We start from the raw sequence: 22,383 nt of genomic DNA, 5'->3' as shown, positions 1-22,383 counted from the left end.
GCCTGGAGCCTGCTTCGGATTCTGTGTCTCCCTCTCTCTCTGCCCCTCCCCCGTTCACGCTCTGTCTCTCTCTGTCCCAAAAATAAATTAAAAAAAAAATTTTTTTTAACGTTTATTTTTGAAAGAGAGAGAGACAGAGCGTGAGCAGGGGAGGGGCAGAGAGAGAGGGAGACACAGAATCCGAAGCAGGCTCCAGGCTCTGAGCTGTCGGCACAGAGCCCAACACAGGGCTCGGACCCACGAACTGTGAGATCATGACCTAGGCTGAAGTCAGACGCTTAACCGACTGAGCCACCCAGGCGCCCCTATCATTATTTACTTTGATGCTCAAATAGTCCCAGGTTTGGCTTCTGTGACCTTTGGCAATCCTTCTTTGTACGCTTCACCATTTTCTGACATAAGGTATCTCAGGTTCCTTTTGTACTTTCTCTTCCTCAGCGCTGAAATCGGTTGTTTCCCCAGAGAGCACTTGTCCATTTCAGTGAAAAATGGTGTGCGGAAATGAAGATTTGAGAATTAGGTGAGCTCATTGTTATTGTTTTCAAGGCCCTCTCAGCAGCGTAAAGATCTAGTGACTGAATTATATATCTATCAGACATAAAAAGTTACATATAATATATAATTTTAATATAATTATTAGATAATTTTTCTATATACACACTATCCTTTACTTTACCTCTATAGTTGTTTCTCTATTACTAATCTCTCTATATCGAAGACCATTAGGCCACACCAGTGCCTCCAGTTCCGGGCCAACACGCCAGGGGGCTTGAGTTTCCTCCTCTTCTATATTTGTAGCTTCCTCCTCCTCCAGCAGTGGGAACCATCAGCGATCTTTCTCCTTCCAGACGTGAGAGAAGTTTGGAGACAATTTCCTACAACCAACTCAAGGGAAGTAGCGTGTCCCTGATCTCTTCTTACCAGCAAACCTCTATTAGCCAAAAAAAAAAAAAAAAAAATAACAGTTAAGTTAAATTTTAAAAAGGAATGAAAAGAAAAATTGTGAGAAAACACTCCACTTGGTTTTCAGTAGTGGTCCCAACGCCACTTGTCATTTTTATGGTGTGGGGGATTCACCCAGAACTTCGGAGGAACAATAAGGTCAGTGAGAAGAAGAAAAAGAGAAGGGGAGGAGTGAGGGGTGGACTAAGGAGCCATGAAAGTGAATGCATAATTTCTAGACGTATTTTGGTGGTTCCGACTCTCAGCAGTATGCATGGCCTGAAGCTCCTTCTAATCCTAGACCGAAAGACTGTCTTCTGAGCTTGCCAGGGGCCACACGGCAGGGGGAGCAGCTCCGTATCTGTTCCTCTTGCCCTCATGAAGGGAGTACCCATCCAGATGGTTACCCTTATTCTCTCTGAAAGGCCTTCCCCACTCCAACCAGAAGCTGGTGTAGAGTAAGGTACAAGCACAGGTCTTACACAAATGTCTTGGCGAAGAGGCTGATGGGCTGAGGTAACTGAAAGCCAGAAGCAATGGTGTCTTAGCTGTAGAACGGAGACATGACCAACTGGCATTGAGGTCTGAGTGGCTTTGATCACCAGATGCTAAGGGAAATGGGCCAAGAGCGAGATGTATGACCTGGTAAGCTTGTTTCCTCTCCATTTCCTTTGTTGGAAGGCAGAGAAATTGAAGATAAGGGTTTGTGGAAGGTGATAGATACACCCAATAAAGTTACACTGAGACCATCTAACTTCACCTATTGCAATAACCTGCTTGTCTCTCCCTGGAACTCCTATTATTTGAGTAACAACACGTCCACTTCTAGCGTCCAGATCTAACACTTTTTAGATTTTCCATCATTCATTTCTTCCTGATACCTTCTGGGAGCGTTCCTTCATCCAGTCTTCTAGCTCTAATTCTGGGATTGGGGCTGGCTTCCTACAGCTTCCCCTGAAAGCAGAGCCTGGGAACAAGGTGCTTGTCTTACAAGGTGATATCAGGAAGCAGCCGTGAGACAGTAAGGAGAGTGACATAGGGAAAAAGTTAGTAAAATCTGTGTGATTGAGCTGGTTCCTGCTGTGGGCAACTAGGGCTCAAACACACTGTGCACCTTCCGAGAAACTGTGCAACATGCCTCGTAATTTTCCCACTGAAGGGATGACCTACAGGGGCATTTATCTACTAACTCCCATCCCCTATAGATTCTGCTAGTCAAGAGTTGTTTCTGTGGGTGTTGACTTTCTCACCCTTCCTAGCTGCCCCTGCATAGGTCATGTAATGTCCTCCTGAGGCAAAAAAAAAAAAAGGGAAAGAGATTGTAGCATGCATCCAAGTGGGTGCAGAAGCACCATGCACGGACCTGTCCGTCTCGTAGCTCCACTGAACTCTGGTGACGAAGAGAATGAGGTGAGGGACCACAAGTGTCTGCCCAACCCTAGTTGCCAGGGTGGAGAGTCTACAAGGTTGCCCCCACCCATCTCCCCTCCGGTAACCATATAGTTTCTTCTCTACAGTTGAGTGTCCAGGTTTTGTTGTTGTTGTTTGGGTTTGTCTCTTTTTTTCCCCCTTTGGTTTGGTTATTTTGTTTCTTAAATTACATACAAGTGAAATCATATGGTATTTGTCTTTCTCTGGCCGGCTTATTTCACTTAGCATAATACCCTCTAGGTCCATCCATGTCGTTGTAAACGGCAAGATTTCATTCTTTTTCACGGTCGAATAATATTCCGTTACTCTTCATCCATTCATCAGTCCGTGGACACTTGGGCCGCTTCCATAGTTTGGCTGTTGTAAACAACGTGGCAATAAACACAGGGGTGCAAATATCCCTTTGAATTAGTGTTTTTGTATGTTTTGGGTAAACACTCAGTAGTGCGAATCCTGAATCATAGGGTAGTTCTACTCTTAGTATTTGGAGGAACCTCCATGCTGTTTTCCAGAGTGGCTGTATCAGTTTGCATTTCCACCAACAGTGCACGAGGGTTCCTTTTCTCCATATCCTCGCCAACACTTGTTGTCTCTTGAGTTTTTTATTTCGGTCATTCTGACAGGGATGAGGTGATGTCTCACTGTGGTTTTGATTTACATTTCCCTGATGATGAGTGATGTTGAGCATCTTTTCATGTGTCTATTGGCCTTCTGCATGTCTTATTTGGAGAAACGTCTGTTCATGTCTTCTGCCTATATATATGTTTTAAGTTTTTATTTATTTATTTATTTATTTTGAGAGAGAGAGCGAGGGAGAGAGAGAATCCCAAGCAGGCTCTGTGCCATCAGTGCGGAGCCCGATGTAGGGCTCAAACTCATGAACTGTGAGATCGTGACCTAAGCTGGAACCAAGAGTCAGACGCTTAACCGACTGGGCCACCCAGACGCCCCTCTCCTGCCCCTATTTTAATTGGATTGTTTGTTTTTTGGATGTTGAATTGTATGAGTTCTTTATATATTTTGGATACTAACACTTTATCAGATATGTCATTTGCCAATACCTTCTCCCATTCAGTAGGCTGTTTTTAGTTTTGTTGGTTGTTTCCTTTGCTGTGCAGAAGCTCTTTGTTTTGATGTAGTCCCAGTAGTTTATTTTTGCTTTTGTTTCCCTAGAATACATCTAGAGATGTATCTGAAAAAAGTTGCTAAGGCTGATGTCAAAGAGGTTACTGCCTGTGTTCTCGTCTAAGATTTTTATGGTTTCCGGTCTCACATTTAGATCCTTAATCGATTTCGAGTGTATTGTTGTGGGCGGTGTAAGAAAATGGTCCAGTTTCATTCTTTTGCATGTTGCTAGCCAGTTTTCCCAACGTTATTTGTTCCCATACTTCAGCCTCAGGCATTGCCCCTCTTCAGCCTCAAAAATGTGGAGGGAAGGAGGGTCCTTCTCTTGTTATTCGCTCTGGCATGTGCCTTGATGTTTGCAACCGATTCCTGTAGTGTTGCATTGTAACCACCTCTCTTCTGTGTATCAGCAGTGATTTGCCCAGGGCAACATGGTGAAGAGAAAAGAGCGCAAGTGAAAGTCTTTCTCCCACATGAGGGTCCTGCTAGACCACTCTTTCTCTTCAAATCAACCTGTGGTCAGTTCTGAAGGTTCCCCCTTTTCTTTAGCTTTTCTCCCTTGTGTCATCATCCTCCTCTCCATTCTCCTTGCTATTTTGGTATTCTTCCATGGCATAGAGATCTGGGCCTCATTCGTGGACACATCCCTGGTGTGGACCAAACCTGGAATTGTTTTCTGTCCCTTGGTAGCCCCTCAGTCCATCTCCTTGAAGAGACAGGTGGAATGGCTTCTGCTAGGTAAGCGTCTAGATTATGCATTGCAATATTCATAGAAGGATGTCACTTTTACCCCGACCCCCCGATGGCTGGCTTTTAAAGCAAGTGTGTCCTCACTTAACTGCCAAGAAAGACTATTTGCACACCAGAAACATCAAGCAACTGTAACTTAAGACTCACTGTCAGTCAAGAAATTTCAAAATGTCTGTTGAAAAAAAAAATGAAACTCACAGAAAATTCCACGGAGTATAGAATATTCTTTACCCTTGACTGAAACCACACCATCCGTTTTGCGTACTTGGTTTGCACCATTTTAATTTCTTCTGGATTTCTTTCACATTAGCTGTGTTATGCGTGTTCTTTTACACAGCTATGTTATTCCATTGGACACTATTGTAGAAGGCTTTTAGAGACAGTGTTGGGTCTCTCATTTTTGTATTTAGGACGCTGTCGAGGACACTGGTCATTACACTGCAAATTTCTTGTTGATGAGAAGCCACCAAAGAATTTTCGTTCATTTCTGCTTCCAAGAAGGTTTTTGCTACTTGTGAACAATGAATTTGCGACAGCCATACTGTTTTAATTTAACGTATGAATTGTGAACGTGTGTTTCCCTCTTTGCGAAGGTTACTAGCAAGCTCAAAGTCGGACCTATGATGCGGGTCAAACAACCGTATAGAACTTTTCTAAACAGATTTGTGAACTAACGTTTTCCATTACCTGACTTTTTTTTTTCTTTGCCCTCATTTTTATCTTCACATTGATTTTGACTTTATTCATCGTCTTGAGTTTTCATCTTTTATGTATCTTTGGACTCCACTTTAAAACTCTTTTGAAAATAAGTTGGGCTTGATGGGCAATAAGGATAATAGAAACAGCTATGGGGTGTGAGGTCTGAGTGCCTGGAGCTCCCGAGAGAGTTTTAGCTGGTTCAGCACTTCAAGGGTCACCAGCATCCAGGAGGTGGTGAAGTCATGGAAACGGAGGAGATGCCCTGGGTGAGGGGGTGGTGAGAGAGAAGCCAAGAAGAAGTCCCGGGGACATCTCTAATGACGCATGGAGGAAGAGAACTCAGCAAAGGAGAAGAAAGTGAAGCCTGCAGCAAGGTTGGAGGAAAGCCCAAGAGAACAGCAGGAGAATGGAGATTCTTCTCTTTTAAAATATCTTAAACTGAGGCGCCTGGGTGGCCCGGTCGGTTGGGCAACCCACTCTTGATTTCAGCTCAGGTCGTGATCCCAGGGGGCGTGGCCTGGAGCCTTGCTCAGCGTGGACCCCGCTTGAGATTCTCTCTCTTTCTCTGCCCTTCTCCCCTCTGCGTGTGTGCGCGCGCGCCCTCTCTCTCTAAAGCAAAGACGAAAGAAAGAAATCTTAAACCCATCGTGTCTATTTCACCTTTGCCTCGTAAAATCAACACGAAGTATTTCACTGTTTAAAGTGTTGATTGAGCCTAGCTTGTTCAGCACAGCAACCTTCTATGATTTTTTATTTTTTTTATTTTTTATTTTACCCGCGGAGAGACAAGCCTTTCTGTTTCCACCCCAACATTCCCGGAGGCCTTGACGGACACCTGTCAGCCTGATCTCCCGCCAGGTTAAGAAGCCTTCCAGTACTTTGAGGCTGAGAGCCTGCCCAGACTCCAGGCGGACCTCCCCGGGGGCAGAAGTGCGGGGCTCGGGAAGCACCGGTGGTGGAAAAGTGACGTCAGCATCGCAGAGGGGCGGAAGTGGATTTCTGCAGAGACACCTGGACTCATAATTTAGGCAACTGTCGCTTCCTCCCCCACTTGGCAATCAACACCGGAGATGCTTTTGAGCTTTCTTTTGTGCTGCCAGGAGAGAAGATGGGCTCACTGTGCCAATGGGTAATTATTTCATGTCGCTCCAGAAAGAGTACAGACTGCAGCTGCCGTGGAGCAGGGGCTTTGAGAGGTGGATTTAAAGAGCCTCCTCTCACCCGGCATCAAAGAACCTGCTGAAACATTAACTGAGCAACTTTCTGGAAAAATCAGCCTCAGCCGATGGCAACTAGTCTCTCTATCTAAGTATTGTGGGGTATGTATACGCGATGCTTGAGGTTGTTGGGGTGGGAACCGTGTATCAGAAGTTCAGGAATGGCTAGTTCAAGATTGGGAGAAGTATTGAACTTTGTAAAGCGTATTCAAAGACATGACCTATTTTGATCTTCCCAGTCACACTATCAGCCAGATAGCCACACTATCTCAGAAGAAACCGAGGCTCAGAAGAATTGCAGTGACCTGTCAAGGATTCAGGCAGGTGGTTAGTGATAGAGCAGGACACCAAACTCAGGTCTCACTACGTAAGTCCTGGGCTTTGTTATAGAACTTTTACTCAGAGAGAGAGAGAGCCAGAACCCTCAAATAGGTTAGTTGCTTATGTATGACTCTACATGCCATGAGCCTTCTTCCTTTCCTTCAGGAATAATCTATGTGGTTTATCAGCTCAGAGCAGCCTTCTTCCTTTTCTTGCACCCACTTTTCTCGAACTGGCTTTTATTATCTCCCTCATGAAATTAAAAACACCTTGCAGTCCCTTCGAATCCATCCCATGACTCCGGGGAGCTCTGTGGCTTGGCATGTAGGGTAGAGCCAGGAAACGGTCAGGCAGAAACAATGCCACCACCAAAAATTGCCCAAGGCCCCATTAATTGGAGTTATTCTCTAGACCAGACAGGGACCAACAGACGGGGTCCCATTTGTGTTCATTTTGCTCCCTTAACTACAATGGTGATGCTGTGGAAATAACTCAGGAAGACCTGAAAACCAGGGGCTTGGCTGTGTGACTTAGTAATAAGATCTCTGATTTTTTTTCCTTCATTGATAAAAGAAGGCAGTGAGACAAAATGAGGTCCAAAGGTCCTCTTCCGGCACCAATAGCCATTTCTATGGCGACAGTTTACCGCTGTTTTGACCCACGAGTAGGATTGACCCCAAATTTCTGGGTTTCACAGGTGGAACCATGGGGAAAGTCGTATGAACTAAGAGTATATTCTTTTAGGGAAAATCTTTCAGCCTGAATCAGAAGAATAATGTCATTTCCTTCTCCATCAGCTTCCTGAGGTCGGAGAACGAGCTTGTTGCTGGATGTCCAGTACCTAAAACAGTGTTTGGATATAGCATGTGCTCAGTAGATATCAGTTACATTAATGAGTAAATGAAATTAACTTAAACACCCAAGAAATCTAAGGTTTGCAAGCTCGTAACTCAAAACCCTGATCAATATTTGAAAATATTTGTACATATCACCCTTCGACTTCAAACTGAAAGGTTTCTTTGATGTGTCCTATTCTTGCTAAAATTTGAGACTGCGTTAGCAAAAAGATAATAACTTGAAACATAAGGAAAAGCCTGAAGAATCCATTATCAGAGATATGAATAGACAATGCACAAAAGAAGAGTGAAAATTACCCTTACCGTGTGAAAAGATGTTCAACATCACTCACAGTAAGATAAATGTAAATTAGGGGTGCCTGGGTGGCTCAGTCAGCTAAGCGACTGACTTCGGCTCAGGTCATGATCTCATAGCTCATGGGTTCGAACCCCGCGTCGGACTCTGTGCTGACAGCTCAGAGCCTGGAGCCTGCTTCGGATTCTGTGTCCCCCTCTTTCTCTGACCCTCCCCCTGCTCATGAGCGTGTGCGCTCTCTCTCAAACATAAATATTTTTTTAAAGTTTTTTTAAATGTTTTTTGAAAAAAAAAGAAAGATAAATGTAAATTAAAACTACACTGAGCTCTACTTCCCACCTGTAAGACCTGTAAGAATCCAAAATTTGGCCCATACACTCTGTTGGTGAGGCTGCGGTAAAACAGGATCTGTATGCATTGCTGGGAGGCATCCAATGGCCCCACAGTCCCGAGGGAGGGGAAATTGGCAATATTTGGCCACGTCATACGTACGTGTATCGTGTGGTCCAGTAATCCCACTAGAAATTGATATCGTAGGAGTCCAGATTTCACTCTCCTGAAAACCCACTAACAAAAATATGAGATGATGTATGCCCAGATGATGTGCACCATCTGTAATAATAAGACTGGCAATAGCCTGAGTCACGAGGAAAACAGTTAAATGAAAAGTGCTTGAGCTGCACGATGTAAAAAGGAATGAGGAGTTAATGTCTACACCCGACAATGCAGGGATCTCCAGGGAGTATCGTTAAGGAGAAAAGGCATAGCAGAGAAGAACGTGTAGAGTATGCTACCATTTATATTAGAAAGGGATGATTTGCATTTATCTGTACGTTGATATAGATATTAGATAGACACGTGGATATACATTTATGCGTCTTCACCTGTAATAAAAACCAATAAAAAACCAAACTAAAGGAATAGCGCAAAATTAAAAATGGTTATATAGAGGGCAAGATGGAGGAACTTCTTCAAATAGTATAAAGATTTGTCTTTAGAGGCATAAATATTTCACAAAATTAGAAAACAAAATTAAATAACCCCCCCCAAAAACAAAAATAAAATACATGTGATTATATCTGCATATCCAGTTAATAGCGCAATGACACAGAGGTGAGCTTTTTCAGGTGACTTTACGATAGTAATTTGACCGTATGTTCCCACCGAGATCAACCGTAAGCACAAAATAACAGCAAACACCAGAACAAAGCCTTAAACTGTTCTCCGTAATCATAGCGTTGCTGGTAGATGGGGGCTGCTATTCTGAGATCGTTTTACTGGAAGAGTGAAGAAAAGTGATTACTTGTTATCGTTAAGAACCAGATATTTCTGGCCCAGTTGGAAGGAGATACAGACACAGGATTAGTGAGTTAAGTAAAAGCCTGAGGACCTGTACTTTGTAACGTAGTAGGAAGTCAGGATGTGTTCAATCTTAAAAATGCATATTCTCTACTTGTATCTACTGAGGAGACGCAGACACAGTTCCTGACTATATTCAGGGGTCCCCGAGACCAACCTCAGGCTCACCGACTCTCTACAAATATTTATAGAACTCAGCAAAGCTGTTATACTCACGGTTACAGTTTATTCAGTGAAAGGGTACAGGTTGAAATCAGCGATGGAAAAAGGCACATAGGGCAGAGACCAGGAGAGGCCAGGAATAAGCTTCCAGTGGGTCTCTTCTCAGTGGAGTCATGCAGACAGTACTTAATTTTCCCAGCAGTGATGTGTGGTAACCACAGAATCTTACTCTAGTCTTGACGTCAGGATACTGACCTGGTACCAGTGAGGCCCCCCCTAGTACTCCGATCGTGGTTTTTAAATACTACTGCTCACAAAAGATAATAGGGCTCTTTGGATAAATGGCTGAATTCGGGCCTAGGGCAGGAAATAATGTACAAGGCGAGCCTAGAACATATTGTCATACCGGAGTAAGATATCAAAGACCATTGGGATTGTGTCAGTAGGAGTCAGGAATCAATCTTTCACTGGCCAAAAGGAACAATTCGAGCATCGACAGAGATAATTACTACAGTAGATTAAAACACATAAAAAATATTTATATCTAGGGGCGCCTGGGTGGCTCAGTCGGTTAAGCCTCCGACTTTAGCTCAGGTCATGATCTCACGGTTCATGGATTCGAGCCCCGCATTGGGCTCTGTACTGACAGCTCAGAACCTGGAGCCTGCTTCAGATTCCGTGTCTCCCTCTCTCTCTCTCTGCCTGTCCCCCGCTCACACTGTCTCTCTCTCTCTCTCAAAAATAAACATTTAAAAAAGTTTAAAAAAATACTTATATCTGTTATTCATAATGGTATTAAAATAACCACTACATTAGTCACCTTTGGAAGATGCTAGGAGCAACACACATCATTAGTTTGAAAAGACGTAAATGAAGCATTTGCCCTTTCTTTCCTAAATGATCAGAGGAACCAGATCATTGACGTGGGGTGGATGTGCAAAGGCTTCTCTTTGTGGAAGTATTTCAACTAAAAAGAGGCGGAAGGACTGATAGAATACCACTCTTTTTCAAACACTACTGAACTATTGGATTTGGGCAATGATCATCACCCCTTAAAAAAGAGAGGAAAAAGAGACTGTTCCTCCTATTAGAAGTACAAATACCACGAGTAAAGAGGTTTGAGAAAAACAGAGGAACCAAAATGTGACCAAGCACCTAAATCTACTGATCAGTTTATAGGCAACAGGAGACAAGGGGACACGTAAAAGGTCCCTTGGGAAGGCAGCCATGAAGTCAGCAGAGTCCAGACTATGGGGAATACAGCACATTTATGGGGAATTAGTGCTATGGAGCTGGTTTTTTCTACCAAAAATTTGCAGAAAATAAAGGAAGAATCCATCGAATAAAAGAGGCACAACATCAAATTGGAATATGTAATACTTATTTGTATCCTAATTCAAACTATCAAAGCGAAGAACAAAGCAAAAATAAAAACACAGCTGGGAAAAGGTGAACACGCATTATGTGATGATATTAAGAAATGAATTGATTTTAGGTGTGATGAAATTGTGTCTTTCTAAAGGACTCCTTACCTTTCAAAGATACACCATAGAATCCTTACGAATGAAAAAAATACGATGTTTGGGATTTGCTTCAAAGTAATCATTTGGGAGGTACGGGGGAATGGATGGGAATATAGATGAAACGAAATTGGTCATACTTGTATTGATAATTGTTCAACTGGGGGGAGAGCTCCAGCATATATTCTACCTTCTACATGTTTGAAAATTTCTGTGATAAAAAATAAAAATAACAAAAGACAACAAAAACCAAAGTCCTGTAGCAAATAGTAAGGCGATCCCATTATTTTCACTGAAAAAAGGAATAGGCAATCTCATTCATTCATTCATTCATTCATTCATTCAACAAATTATTGAGCATCCATTCTGTGCCAGACAACAGTGAAGGGAAGAGAAAGAAAAATTCCTTGTCTCCATGGAGCTTACATTCTAGTGATGGGAAAAGGCCACTGTAAATAAAATGAGTGAGTGAAACAAAGTATGCCAGATGATTCTGTCATGGTGGATTGTCAATTAGCCTAAGGGGCTAGAGAATTTGGGGGAACGGTTATGTTGAAGAAGCTGTCCGCAAGACGATGACATTTATTTCTTTCTTTTAAGTTTTTATTTTAATTCCAGTTAACTACAGTGTTATAGAGTTTCAGGTGTAAAATACAGTGATTCAACAATTTTATGCATCACCCAGTGCTCATCGTGACAGCCACACTCCTTAATCCCCATCACCTATTGAACCCATCCCCCCCCACCCACCTCCCCTCTGGTAACCGTCTGTTCTCTATAATTAAGAGTCTGTTGGGGCGCCTGGGCGACTCAGTCGGTTAAGTGGCCGACTTTGGCTCAGGTCATGATCTCATGGTCCGTGAGTTCGAGCCCTGCGTCGGGCTCTGTGCTGACAGCTCAGAGCCTGGAGCCTGTTTCAGATTCTGTGTCTCCCTCTCTCTGACCCTCCCCTGTTCATGCTCTGTCTCTCCCTGTCTCAAAAATAAATAAAACGTTTAAAAAAATTTTTTAAAAAGAGTCTGTTTCTTGATTTGTCTCTCTCTCTCTTTTTTCCTTTTGCTCATTTATTTTGTTTCTTAAGTTTCACGTGAGTGAAATCATATGGTAGTTGCCTTCCTCTGTCTGACTTATTTCACTTAGCATTATACCCCCTAGATCCATCCATGTCATTGCAAATGGCAAAATTTCATTCTTCTTTATGGATTAATAACATTCCATATATACATCCATTCATCAATCCATTCATCAATCGATGGGCACTTGGGCTGCTTCCGTATCTTGGCTGTTATAAGTAATGCTATTATAAACATTAAGGTGCATGTATCTCTTTGAATGAGTGCTTTTGTATTGTTTGGGTGAATACCCAGTATAAGTAGTGCGATTCCTGGATCATAGGTAGTTCTATTTTTAACTTCTTAAGGAACCTCCATACTGTCTGCCATAGTGGCTGTACCTGCTTGTATTCCCACCAACAGTGCATGAATGTTCCTTTTCCCCCACATCCTTGCCAACACCTGTCGTTTCTTGTTTGTTGATTTTAGCCATTCTGACAGGTATGAGGTGATATCTCATTGTGGTTTTGACACGCATTTCCCTGATGATGAGTGATGTTGAACGTCTTTTCGTGTGTCTGTTGGCTATCTGGATGTCTTTTCTGGAGAAATGTCTGTTCATGTCTTCTGTCCATTTTTAGTTGGATTATTTGGATTTTGGATGTTGAGTCAATTCTTTATATATTTTGGATACTAACCCTTTAACAGAAATGTCATTTGCAAATGTCTTCTCCTATTCAGTAGGTTGCCTTTGAGTTTTGTTGAATGTTTCTTTTGCTATTTATTTTAATGTAGAAGCTCTTTATTTTGATGTAATCCCAATAGTTTGTTTTTGCTTTCATTTTTTTTTAAATTTTTTTCAATGTTTATTTATTTTTGGGACAGAGAGAGACAGAGCATGAACGGGGGAGGGGCAGAGAGAGAGGGAGACACAGAATCGGAAACAGGCTCCAGGCTCCGAGCCATCAGCCCAGAGCCCGACGCGGGGCTCAAACTCACGGACCACGAGATCGTGACCTGGCTGAAGTCGGGCGCTTACCGACTGCACCACCCAGGCGCCCCTGTTTTTGCTTTCATTTTGATGTAGTCCCAATAGTTTATTTTTCCTTTGTTTCCCTTGCTTCAGGAGACATATCTAGAAAAAAGTTGCTAAGGCTGATGACAAAGGGGTTACTGCCTGTGTTCTCTTCTAGGATTTTCATGATTTCAGGTCTTACATTTATGTCTTTAATCCATTTTGAGTGTATTTTTGTGTATGGTGTAAGAAAGTGGTCCAATTTCTTTCTTTTGCATGTTGCTGTCTATTTTCCCTACACCATCTGTTGAAGAGACTGTCCTTTTCCCATTGGATATTCTTTCCTGCTTTGTTGAAAGTTAATTGATCATACAGTTGTGGATTCATTTCTGGGTTTCCTATTCTGTTCCATTGATCTAGGTGTCTATTTTTGTGCCAGTACCATACTGTATTGGTCACTATAGCTTTGTAATATAGCTTTAAGTTTGGAATTGTGATGTGTCCAGCTTTGCCTTCCTTTTTCAAGGTTGCTTTGACTATTTGGGATGTTTTCTGGTTCCACACAAATTTTAAGATTGTTAATTCTAGTTCTGTGAAAAATGCTGTTGGTATTTTGATAGGGATGCATTAAATGTGTAGATGGCTTTGGGTAGTATAGAAATTTTAAAATATTTGTTCTCCCAATCCATGAATATGGAATGTCTTTCTATTTCTTTGTGTCATCTTCAGTGTTTTATAGTTTTCAGGCTGCAGGTCTTTCACCTCTTTGGTCAGATTTTTTCCTGGTGCAATTGTAAATGGGATTATTTTATTAAGTTATTTTTGGTGCAATTGTAAATGGGATTATTGTAATAATTTATCTTTCTGCTGCTTCATTATTGGTGTATAGAAATGCAACAGATTTCTGTACCTTAATTCTGTATCCTGTGACTTTACTTAATTCATTTATCAGTTCTAGCAGGGTTTTTTTTTTTGGTGGAATCTTTTAATAGTATCATGTCATCTGCAAATAGTGAAAGTTTTACTTTTTCCTTACTGATATGATGCCTTTTATTTATTTTTGTTGTCTGATTGCTATGGCTAGGACTTCCAATACTATGTTGAATAAAAGTGGTGAGAGTGGACATCCTTGTCTTGTTCCTGACCTTGGGGGTAAAAGCTCTCTGTTTTTCCCATTAAAGATGATGTTAGCTGTGGGTTTTTCATACACGGCCTCTATTACGTTTATATGCTCCCTCTAAACCTACTTTGTTGAGGGGTTTTATTGTAAATGGATGTTGTACTTTGTCAAGTGCTTTTTCTGTGTCAGTCGAAATGATCATATAGTTCTTAACCTTTCTTATTGAGGTGATGTATCACATTGATTGATTTGTGAATATTGAGCCACTCTAGCAACGTGGGAATAAATCTCGCTTGATTGTGGTAAATGATTTTTTAAATGTATCGTTGGATTTGGTTTGCTAGTATTTTATTGGGGATTTTCCCTCAATCTATGAAGATCTATATTCATCAGGGATATTGGCCTGTAGTTTTCTTATTTGGTGGTGTCTCCATCTGGTTTTGGTATCAGGATAATTCTGGCCTCATAGGATGAATTTGGAAGTTTTCCTTGCTTTTCTATTTTTTGGAATGATTTGGGAAGAATAGGTGTTACCTCGTCTTTAAATGTTTGGAAGGATTAGCCTGTGGAGCCATCTGGTCCTGGACTTTTGTCTGTTGGGAGGTTTTGCTTGTTTGTTTACTGATATAATTTCTTTCCTGGTTATTGGTCTCTTCAAATTTTCTATTTCCTCCTGTTTCAGGCTTTGGTGGCTTATCTAGGAATTTATCCATTTGAGAAAACATGTAAAGAAGGTAAGGGGAGAGGTGCATAGGTATCTATGGGAAGAGCATTCCAGGCAGATGGACCTAGCACACAGGCACTGAGGCAAGAGGGCACTGAGAGTGCTAATAGAACAGCAAGGAGACTAGTGTGGCTGCAGGAGAGTGAGCAAAGGCGAGGGTAGGAAGCCAAGTTGAAGATGTAGTGCAGGGTCTTGGTAGCTACAGACAGGACTCTGTGACATGAATTGAAATGGAAAGCCATTAGAGGTTGATTGGTCTGTATTGATTTATTGATTGATTGATTGATTGATTGATTTAAAAGTAGGCTCCGGGGTGCCTGGGTGGCTCAGTCGGTTAAGCGTCCGACTTCTGCCCAGGTCATGATCTCACAGTTTGTGGGTTCGAGCCCTGCATTGGGCTCTGTGTTGACAGCTCAGAGCCTGGAACCTGCTTCGGATTCTGTGTCTCCCTGTCTCTCTGTTCCTCCCCTGCTCTCACTCTGTCTCTCTCTCACTCTCTCAAAAATAAATAAAGATTAAAATAAATAAATAAATAAATAAAAGTAGGCTCCATGCACGCCCAATGTGGGGCTTGAACTCACTACCCTGAGATTAAGAGCTGCATGCTCTACTGACTGAGTCAGCCAGGTGTCCCCGATTGGTGTGGCTTTTTTTTTTAGTTTCTTGAAGTATGTATTAATTTCTTAGGACCGCCATACAAATTACTACAAATTGGAGAGCTTAAACCAGCAGAAATTTATTCTCTCAACATTCTGGAGTCTACAAGTCCAAAAGCAGAGTGTCAGTGGGGTTTATTCTTTCTGGAGGCTGAGCCCTGAGGAACTGTAAAATTTAGATGAAGGGAGAAAGCATAGCTAAGACGGATGAACAATCAGACAGGAGGGAACCAAGAGAATGTGGTGTCCTGGAAACCAAGAGAAGAACCTGTTTCAGCTGTGTCTAAGAAATGTTGCTGATAGGTTCATTAAGAGGAGGACTGAGACTGACCATTCAACTGAGCAATACGAAAGGCACTGGTGACCTTGGCAGGAACAATTACAGCTAAATGACAGGGACAGATACCTTATCGGGCTCGGGAGACGATGGGAGCAGAGAAAAAGAAGAAAAGACCATTCTTTTTGAGAAGTTTTGCTTTAAGAGAGAGCCAATAATGGAGCAATATAGAGAAGTACAAGGATAGCTTGGTTTTTTTTTAATTTTTTAATTTATTTTTTATCTTTTACAGAGAGAGAGCACACCAGCAAGCGGGGAGGGGCAGAGAGAGAAGAGACACAAAATCTGAACAGGATCCAGGCTCGGAGCTGTCAGCACGGAGCCCGATGCGGGGCTCGAACTCACGAACCACGAAATCATGACCTGAGCTGAAGGCAGACACTCAACCGACTGAACCACCCAGGCGCCCCAAGCTTGTTTTTATTTTTAGTGGGAGACACAATATTGAGTTCATAGAGTAATGGGAATGATCAAATAGGGAAGGAAACATGAAGGGTTCCAGAGGAAAAAGAATTGCCCGTGAAATGCGCTGGATGAGACGGATGGGATTTAGATTGAAGGAGTGGTGTTGTCCTGAGTGTGACCAGATCATCCCTTCTACAGGCTGGGGTGGAGAGGACACAGACATAGGACAGACGCCAGCAGCTGGGTATATGTCATGGTGGGAGCTCGTACAAGTTCTCTTCTGAATACTGCTGCTTTCTCAGTAAAGTGTGAAGCTAGGAGTGAGGATGGGGTAGGAGGTGTTGGAGTTTTGAGGCAAGAAGGGTAGGTACGAGAGAGCTATCCAGAAGAGTGGGAGAGTGAGGGACTAGGGCAACATAGCAGCATTAAGGGTGTCCTTGAGGTGGTGGTCAGACAGTGAGACGGGGCAGCCTGGCAGCGTGCCTCTCGTCAGCTCTTGTCAGATGTGCAGGTGTTGACACAGAGTAGGCAGAGAGCTGGGTTTAGCAGGGAGCTGCGTTATGCCAAGCGAAGAAAGAAGATAAGCAAAGGCGGTGAGAATGTATGCAAGGGAGGGATGGTAATACTTGACGTGGACTTGTAACATGGGAAAAAGCAAAGTGAAGACGGTGTGGTACAAGGGGGAAATGGTGATTGAATCAACAGGTCGCAGGTCCCGTGTGCAACACAAGAACTATTGAACTTGGGTATCAGAAGATAGGAGCCAAAAAACTGAGGTGGCGAGTCGAGCAGAGAATTTGAAGTGGAATGGATTCTGGGGTTGTGTTACTGGTAATTAGCAGGGCCAGGATACGAGGAGGGAGTGGGTAATCGAGGTGGGATGCAGGACAAGTGCACCGAGAGGATGTCGAAGAACTGAGGCATGAGGATTGAAAAGATCATCTCCACGGAGACCGGAATCCCCAAGAACCATGGCAGAAGTAGCACTGGCGAGTGTGACAGTGAGCCCAGAGGTCAAGTTGTCGAAGAATGAGTGCAAGCGTGCTGGCAGAGTAGAGGACAACGGCAAGGAGCCGTAGGTGACAATCTATCCAAAGGACACTCCAACCTGGAAGTTCTTAGGGAGAGGTGATGGAAAATGAGGGGCTGGGGGTGGGGCATCCGTCTCACCTCTAGGCCCAAGGGTATGAGGAAGGTGGGAGAGAACCAGCCAGAAGTGGAGAGGACGGAGGCGCAAGAAGGGGAGGGGAATGTTCTGACAAGAGGTGGCGTGTGCTGGAAGATGTGCCCACAACTCTCTTGAGCTCCGGAGGGCCCAGCAGAAGAGTGTTATGAATGGGGAGGGCTGGGAGATTGGGCCAGAAAAGAAATGTACAGAGCTGCAGAGGGTTTCCCGTGCGGGGAAAGAGGATGACCTGAGTCTGGTGTGTGGGAGCAGGGGGCGGGATGGATGATAAAAACAGAAAAAAATGGCCCAAAGAGATTGGTCTCAGTAGTCTCAAGACAGAAGGTGGTGAAGCCACTGCATGTTGGGTGTGAGGGAGCGGTAGGGTCTTGGGCTATGGTAACGTTCCTGTCAACCAGAGATGAGGAGGCAGGGGAGAGGACATTGAGAGATCCCTGGAGGCTTGTGGAGGTAGGGGTCAGGGCAAGGTTGTCTTACCTAGAATTTGCTTGGCGCCACGAATATTCTGAGTGCATTAAATCTCTTAATCCTCGTAACCACCCTACGGAGCAGGCGTTATTATCCCCACTGTTAGATGAGAAGCACAGAGAGGTTAAATAATTTGCCCAAGGCCATACAGCCAGTGAGTGGTGAAGCCCAGATTTAAATGGACACTGTCTGCCTCAGGGGCCATGTTCTTGATCACTAACTCTACCAATATTTGACATTCGTTGAACGTCGGCGGGGTAATATCTACGTGCCCACATCTCTGTGAGCTTTCTAAGAGTACAGACTGCCCATCTTTTTCTCCCCTGCCCTGGCATAATGTCAGGTAGTTAGAAGGTGCTTAATAAACGTTTGAATAGTAAATAAATGGGTGTAGGAATTGAATGAGTAACTAGATGAACGAAATAAACAAATTTGACCTTGCAGAAGGCTGGCGGTTGGGTTTTAAATGAATGAAATTGTCCCTTTGCCATACCAGATATTACAGACAAACAACCAGGTACTCGTGGTAAAGCGGTAAGGAAAACAGGGCATGAACACATGAATAGAACAGAAGTCAGGCATTAGACCTAAATATGCAAAGGAATTTATTAAATGAAAAAGCGGCATTTTGAAATCATTGTGGAAACATGGATTTAAGAAGGGATCCAGGGAAACGGTTTATCCCGGGGAAAATGTATATCCAGATTGCATCTAGAGAAAAATGTACGTCTAGATTGCATCTAGAAAAAAATGCAATCTGGATCCAGGATACAATATAGATGAATCAAAAATTAAAATATAAAACAATGACATTCTAGAAGTCTGAGGGACAAGGATGTACACACTACATGCATTTTTATCTCAATGTGTGGAAGGCATTGATAAATGTAATAAAAAGCCCCAAAAGGTAAAAGGTTGATAAATCTGATCAACATAAAAATAAAAATGTCAGCCTGGCAAAAGCCACAATTAATCAAGATAATAGATACGCAACAAGATGGGCTAAAATATTTGCAACTCCTGTCATAAAGGGCTTCTAAAAATCCAGGTTCAAAACAATTCAATACCATAGTGGACAAAGAACAGGAATGCGTAGTTAATAAGAACGGAGATATAAATTGCTATCAAGCACGTAAATATCCTCAGCCTCACTCATAAGAAGAGGAATGGGATTCAAATGATATGGCATTACCACGTTGCTATCACGCTGGCAAAAATCCAAGTTTTGATAACATACTCTGTGGTGAGAGTGTGGGGAAACAGGCACCCTTGTGGACTCACGCACGTGCAAAATTACACACGAACAAGGATATTCGCGGCAGCTGTTGTAACAGCAAAAGATAAGAAAGAATCCGTTAAGGATATGAGGCACATACGATACCCATGCAGGGGTGTGTTGCTACACATACAGGTAAATACAAGCACCTGCTAAAAAGCAGAAGGAAATTCTATAGAAGGATGTGGAATGGGCTCCAAGATTCATCGAGTAGAAAAAAAAAAAAAAAAAACAGGGGGCAGAACAGGATGCTACCATTTCTATTTTTTTTCCCCCCGAGAGAGAGGAAAAAGAACCTATGAATGTATACGTGTTTGGTGTGGTTCGATAGAATAGCACATGTTGAAGGATGTTGAAGGATAGCCAAGAAACCGGCAATATGGGGAACACAGTGAGTGGTCTTATACATGTCACACATAAAGACTCATGCATACCCTTCGTGTCTTTTGAATTTGTGCGTAAGGTACCTATTCCGAATAATTGCAGTAATATAAAAAGAATGTCTTTTTGTCCTCAAGTTGGGGAGACCCTGCTTTACTACAAGATGAAAAATGTTAGGTGTCCTGAGAGAGGCAGAGATGAAATCATGTTCTAGCCTGGCTAGAAAGACGGGGCTGGTGGAAATTTAGCGGGAGTGTGCTTATATTTTATTTAAATATACCCAAACGCACTGGAATGAGTATACTTGATGTCTAAGTTCAGGTCCTGTTCAGCAGCACTTTAGCCCCCAACAATTTTTTTTTTTTTTCCAGCTAAAAGCAGGTGCCTGAAAAGTTGAAGAATTCCACAAGGGCACGGATAGCATGTGGTAAAAGCCAAGGGTCTGAGAGGGGCGCCTGGGGTGGCTCAGTCGGTTGAGCTGCCCCTTCAGCTTAGGTCATGATCTCACAGCTCGTGGGTTCGAGCCCCGCATCGGGCTCTATCCTGACAGCTCAGAGCCTGGAGCCTGCTTTGGATTCTGTGTCTCCCTCTCTCCCTGCCCCTCCCTTGCTCGTACTCTGTCTCTCCCTCTCTCTCAAAAATAAACATTTAAAAAAAAATTTTTTTTTTAAGCGAAGGGTCTGATGTTACTAGTTAAAGGCTTTTTAAACACTCACCAACCTCCTTTCTCACCTGTCCTGGTGGTAAAGTAATTGTACTTAACACCATTGTGTGCCAGTGGGAGACAGAAAATGTACGTTATTTTTAGCAAATTCTAGTAAAAATGGTAAATGCTCTTTGGACTCTGCTGGCAGATTTGCCTCTCAGCTCCTGGGAAGCCAAATTTATTTAAATTGCCATCCTTGCCTGTCATCTCAAATGGAGAAATGGACTTTTTAGATTCCTCCAACTGTGATGTGGTGGGTGAATCCATTCCCAAGGTGGCATCCAACTGGGGCTGGCAAAAAGTTGCAGTTTTTCTTCTTAAAGCCAAGGAAAGACACAAAGTCTCAGCTCAGCAGCTGATGCAGACACCTAATTTACAGATGTACCACTCAGAGCACCTCTGCCTGTATTTTCTTTAAAAAAAAAAAAAGTTTTGTTTTCTTTTTTACATATATTTATTTTTTGAGAGACATAGAGAGACAGAACACAAGTTGGGGAGGGGCAGAGAGAGAGCGAGACACAGACTCCGAAGCAGGCTCCAGGTTCTGAGCTGTCAGCACAGAGCCCGACGCGGGGCTCGAACTCACCAACCGTGAGATCATGACCTGAGCCGAAGTCGGGCGCTAACTGACTGAGCCACCCAGGCGCCCCTGCCTTTATTTTCTAAAGTAAAGTTTCAGGTGACTCATTAACTCTAGCCCTTTCCATATCAACTAGCAGAATCCGTCTTAAAGATTAAGATATTGTTACTCGAGAGAAGGAAGCTGTTTATTTCACTGTTTATTGCCCCAGTCACCAAAAACTTCTATTAAAATTTGCTCTGTATTATCCCTTTCAGTGTAATATTTGACACATATATTCCTCTGCCTTTTTCACTTTCATTCCCCAGAGGCAGCCACTATCCTGACTCTGTGTTTCTAATTTCCCGCCTGTGGCTTGTCTTTGCGTAATCTCTGTAGTTTTGTTTTTGTTTTAACGAGCGCAAGCTCTTTAAAGTAGCCACACGTATCAATAGCTTTTTATAGTGAACTCTTTCTGTATTCTGTGTTCCAAAAATCCTTATGACCTCAATCCTTAGGACCTTATACATCTTCTAAAATTTTAAATTTCTTTTCATATTTAAATCCTTAGGCCAAGTAAAAGGACTCTTTTGAATAAGGTAGGGAAGGGGTCTAATTTCAGGGGTTTTTTTGTTTTTGTTTTTTATTTTTGCATTTATCAATTTCTCTAAATAGACAGTTTTTTTTTTTTTAATTTTTTTTTCAACGTTTTTATTTATTTTTGGGACAGAGAGAGACAGAGCATGAACGGGGGAGGGGCAGAGAGAGAGAGGGAGACACAGAATCAGAAACAGGCTCCAGGCTCCGAGCCATCAGCCCAGAGCCCGACGCGGGGCTCGAACCCACGGACCGCGAGATCGTGACCTGGCTGAAGTCGGACGCTTAACCGACTGCGCCACCCAGGCGCCCCTAAATAGACAGTTTCTAAGTGGACAATTTTCTAAATAGTCCCATTGGTCTGAAATGTCACTTCTGTCATATATCAGTTCCATGAAGGCACGGTCTTTGACTCTGTTGCATTTGTTAATTTATCTATCCTTACTGCAATATCTCATACTGCAGTATTCACAACCTTAATTATAATTACAATAATCTTTGAAATAAACTGAAGAAATCGTGGATCTGAAGATTCACGTTATTCCTCTACAGGGGTGTCCTGGCTTTTCTTTGCCTCTATTCTTTCCCGAATTCACTTACTAAATCCCATAAAAACAAGGTAAGGATTTTAACTAAAATTGCGTTCAATCTACAGATGAGTCCACGGAGAATCGAAATCTTTATGATATTCTTTCTATAGTTAGAAAACCATCTGTAAAGAGAAAACCTATCTATAGAAAGACTCAATATTAAATAAATTTCTGTGTGGGTCTTTATTAATGTTTTTCACTAATGTGTAGTCGTGTGTGTGTGTGTGTGTGTATTTGCTATTATAAGTGCTGTCTTTTCTTTTTAAAACTTTTTTCCAAACTATCGGTTGCTGATGTATAGAAATGTATTTGACTTTTTATACTGATCATTAGCCAGACAATGGGCAGTACTATTTCTGCCCATTATCTATAGATCTTTTGAGCTTTTATGTAGACAACCATATCTGTGCATGACAATTTATTCCTTTCCAAATTTTATTTTCCTTTTTATACCGTACTTGCTAGAAACTCCAGTACAATGTTGAACACAGGCAGTAACAAAGGGCATTTTGTCTTAATTCTGGTTTGAAAGGAGATGCCTTTAAAGCTTCCCCATTAAGAATATTTGCTGTAGAATTTTTGTAGTTGCTTTTCATCAGGCTAAGGAAGCTCCAATCCTATTTCTAGTTTGGA

At 42.5% G+C, this 22,383-nt stretch overlaps 1 protein-coding gene across 1 annotated transcript in view; it reads right to left on the bottom strand.

The window, feature by feature from the left end:
- Positions 1-605: 605 nt before the first annotated feature.
- Positions 606-22,383, bottom strand: part of MAEL (maelstrom spermatogenic transposon silencer) — a 65,748-nt gene continuing 43,970 nt past the window's right edge. Inside the window, exon 11 of the mRNA XM_045049440.1 lies at positions 606-931. Coding sequence (XP_044905375.1) covers positions 887-931 — 45 coding nt within the window. The 3' untranslated portion in view covers positions 606-886. The remainder of the gene's footprint in view (positions 932-22,383) is intronic.

The sequence above is a fragment of the Felis catus genome, chromosome F1 (assembly GCF_018350175.1).
Source record: "Felis catus isolate Fca126 chromosome F1, F.catus_Fca126_mat1.0, whole genome shotgun sequence".
NCBI classification, from domain to species: Eukaryota; Metazoa; Chordata; class Mammalia; order Carnivora; family Felidae; genus Felis; species Felis catus.
The sequence above is the reverse complement of the archived record's forward strand: the minus strand, read 5'-3'. Positions and strand labels throughout refer to the sequence as shown.